The sequence below is a fragment of the Mytilus edulis genome, chromosome 1 (assembly GCF_963676685.1).
Source record: "Mytilus edulis chromosome 1, xbMytEdul2.2, whole genome shotgun sequence".
In the NCBI taxonomy this organism is placed as follows: Eukaryota; Metazoa; Mollusca; class Bivalvia; order Mytilida; family Mytilidae; genus Mytilus; species Mytilus edulis.
In genome coordinates, this window is record NC_092344.1 from 6,110,425 (window position 1) to 6,114,117 (window position 3,693).

Here is a 3,693-nt window from a genome sequence, read left to right on the forward strand (position 1 = left end):
GTGAGCGGTTTAGCTAGCTATAAAACCAGGTTGAATAATCAACCATTTTATTAGAAAATGTCTGTACTAAGTTAGGAATATGACAGTTGTTATCCATTCGTTTGGTGTGTTTGGGCTTTTGATTTTGTCATTTGAGTAGGGACTTTCCGATTTGAATTTTCCTCGTAGTTCGGTATTTTTGTGATTGAATATTTTCATTGGTATACATTTTTTTCTTTTTGAATTTGATTCAAGTCATCTTTAGTTCTTCCCTCCTTCCCTTCCATTTTGTTTAAAGTAAATGAAGAAGTATAACCAAAAAGTACTATAAAATTTTTAATTGCATATAAACAAATGCTATATATACAGATTTGTATTATGAATAATGATTGTCAGTATTGAAATGTTACAAATGTTACACAGTTTTCGAGAAACCGAATCAGCAATGCGAGATCGAATCAGCACTGCATACTCCTCCTCACGTTGGGTCTAAAGTACAGATATCAATGATAAACATTGGTCGAGTTTTAATACAGCAACATGCTATCACCAGGTCATATTAACAGGTGCATAGGTCACAAGAACTCTATACTGATCGTATAAATAACGGATCTTTTATGACTTCTAAATATCCAGGTTTGGCTTCCTGCAAAAAAAATGAAGTTTTGTTTATTACTTGCACTCAATCATCATATTCATGTTGAATGCAACATTTTGCATACCAAGAAATGCTTAAGATGTTCAAAAAAACGTTGGTTTGTCAGATATTAGCATTTATGTTTGTTTAGTTCTATTTTACACAACTGCTTCAGTGCTTTCAACTTCTTTTATTGATGGAGAACTCCTTTAATACTGGTCTCATTTTGTGATCTTGATATCAATAAATACTACAAGATGTTTTATACAAAAAAGTACAATAAGCGTCTGTAAAATACTCAAAGGTCAAATATAACGAAGAACATCATGTTCATGACATCAAAGAGACATCTCAACATTTCTGCTTATTTTTTTTTTTTATATTATTCTAACTATAAAAAAACACCTATTTATAAATGCAAGAATTTTTACTTTTTTTGCATTTTTGAAGTGAAAATAGTGATTATGATATATGCTGTTAACAGTTTTTTAATCTTAAAACCAATTATGCACAACTTTTCTTGTTAGTACCTGGTGAAAGGTCATATGTAATGTAATCATCATCAATCAGGTAACCGGACAACTGTACACTGTGACATGGCGTAGTAATTGTTGATGAACTCTTCAATGCTGTCTGAATTATCATTATGTATCAAAACACAGTCTATTTCTTCACTGCCATCTGCTTTATTTGTTGGTGAAAGCACGCTTTCAACAGTTTTCAAACAATCGACCTAAAATGCAAAAAATAAGGTAAGTATTGCGTATGTCAGTTCAAACCTACGAATTAAACATTATAATCGTTAAGATTTTTATCCATTTTCTTTTGGCAACACAAAGTTTTCTATTATTTGTGATAATAGAAGATAGCAGTTTGCTTTTTGAATTCAGAACTTTTTTAGCTTTCTCTGTAATATATTTCTCTGTATTTGATAACCATTAAGTTTCAAAATTATAACATCAATTATAATTTTATAATTACCTTGATGACATCAATGTCGTTTTCCCAACAAAATGCTTCAACGAGTTTCTGATGAATTTGCATTGTAACATCTTCTGTTTTATTTTGCAGCAAGCAAAGCCCAACATTTTCTGGAGAGCTGAAAAAGAAAGTTATATATTAGTATTATCGTCATTACATTGACAGACGTAAAAATACATTTTCTTAACCAATATACATGAACATATTAAATTTTTTATTAAACTTTCCTATCATGAAAGATTCTGGAAAATAATAATTTCGGGGATATTTTTCCCCGTATAGTTATTTTGTTATTAGAGCAAGTTTATCTAAAGTCGTGTGAATTTTAATCAAATTGCGCATTAACATATAACAAATATTATTGTTTTACCGTTTCGTATTCAGCGACCTTGATTTATTTACTATATATAAACTATTCACTCAAGGACTTTAATAAATTCGCTTTTTTGTAAAGTATACTTAATGTTTTCCAAACATTTTCTTTTTATCCATTGTTTACCAAATTCGACTTACTTCTGTAATATTTGGGCACATTCATAAACGCCAGCGACAACTCTGTTCTCTTTTTGACCTTTTTTTAAGACTTCCTTCAACGCAAATCCCAAATTGTTGACAACATTTCTGTAAAAAAAAATGTAAACAACATAAATGTAAATTCCCTATTTCTATTTATATCACACATTCCACATCAGCTGATATGATCTGGCAGTACGGTTTGACGTCATACAACAGCAGACGTGTCTTGGGTTGATATGTACTGGGTTAAAACGAACAAGTTTAATCACGAGTTTTCGTATATAGACACCAGGAATCACGAGGACTTGGTATTATACAAATTAATCTTCTGTTCCATAATGTCCATGTCATTTTATTCCTAGGTGCACTTTTGAAATTTATAATCTTGAAATCAATGAGTTTGTGAGTTCTGTAAAGACACTATGACCATGTCCATAGTCTGATTCATTACCATATTTTTCATTGCATATATCGTGAACTTCAATTCCAACTCAGAAGGTCGCATGAAGAAGAATATACCTAAAGGGGGAATCCTTCATAGGACACTATATTAGCCCTGAAACAGGAACAGTTTTGTTAAGAAAATCCTCAGAGAAAATCAAATTCATTATAAGTATCCCAAAATGTTATGAAGACTCCGTTGGTGTTTAATGGATTTTTTTCTAAAAAAAAACGGATTCTAACATAAACTCAGGGTTGCACCTGCTCGGATCGATTTGTACACTCTTTACACGTTTTTTTAAAAAATAAATTACACATTTTGCAAAGCTTTTTTTAGCGCTTCTTCACATGCATGCCAAAAGAGTGTCCTCCTGTCCTAGTGTATATTTTTCCTTCGATGCGACCCTGTTTAGAATATATTGACTTCAGTTTGCTAATTATTTTTTCCAAAATATGTATCAATTTTATTTAAAAAAAAAAAAAAGGTATAAATTAAATATCTTACCTGTTTGAATCCACGACAACATCAAAATCTTCAGGAAAAGTCATTTTGTATTCACAGACGAATAAAGAATAAAATTTCGTAACGCAGTAATCCACGTGCTTTATGAAAACTGATAGATATGTATTCTGAGTACCGTGTTAAATCACTTCTCATAAATACGTACAACAACAAAAAGAAGTCATACTGGATTTTGATTGGCCAATATTTATCAAAGTCGAAGGTATTTGTCCTTGACACATATACGTTTTTCATTTGAATTCTTTAATTGCATATCAAATAAACAATACAATTTTCAAAAAAAGCGTAAAATATATATATCTTCAACCGTGCAGTCATAAAATATTATAAATACTATAATTATGTACGTCTCAGTGAAAATATGTCAAATTCTCCCAACATAATAGAGTGCATTAACCCAATGAGAGTGCTCGGTTATATCAGACGTTCAGTGCACTGTTCTACATTTGATCGGTAGTACAAAGCATGTCTGTCTGTAGTCATTTATCTTAGTTTTTAAAGTTCAATTACACGCTACAATCAAGGAGATTAAATATAATGTAGAGTGAAGAGAAAGGTGTAGAAAAAATGGTACATGACTACATTTCGTATGATGTTTAATACATGTTTATTGTAA

At 30.7% G+C, this 3,693-nt stretch overlaps 1 protein-coding gene across 2 annotated transcripts; it reads right to left on the reverse strand.

The window, feature by feature from the left end:
- Window positions 1–302: 302 nt before the first annotated feature.
- Window positions 303–3,225, reverse strand: LOC139522693 (growth arrest and DNA damage-inducible protein GADD45 gamma-like). Of its 2 annotated transcripts, XM_071316163.1 has the most exons (5): window positions 3,060–3,225; window positions 2,111–2,218; window positions 1,598–1,715; window positions 1,147–1,349; window positions 303–625 (listed from the first exon to the last, which is right to left on the reverse strand). In XM_071316163.1, exons 1-4 carry the CDS (start codon window positions 3,101–3,103, stop codon window positions 1,179–1,181), a joined length of 441 nt encoding a protein of 146 aa, XP_071172264.1. In that variant the 5' UTR covers window positions 3,104–3,225; the 3' UTR covers window positions 303–625; window positions 1,147–1,178. The 2 variants fall into 2 exon arrangements, with proteins under 2 accessions (XP_071172264.1, XP_071172273.1); XM_071316172.1 differs by lacking the exon at window positions 303–625 and having other exon boundaries at window positions 1,146–1,349; window positions 3,060–3,216.
- Window positions 3,226–3,693: the final 468 nt, after the last annotated feature.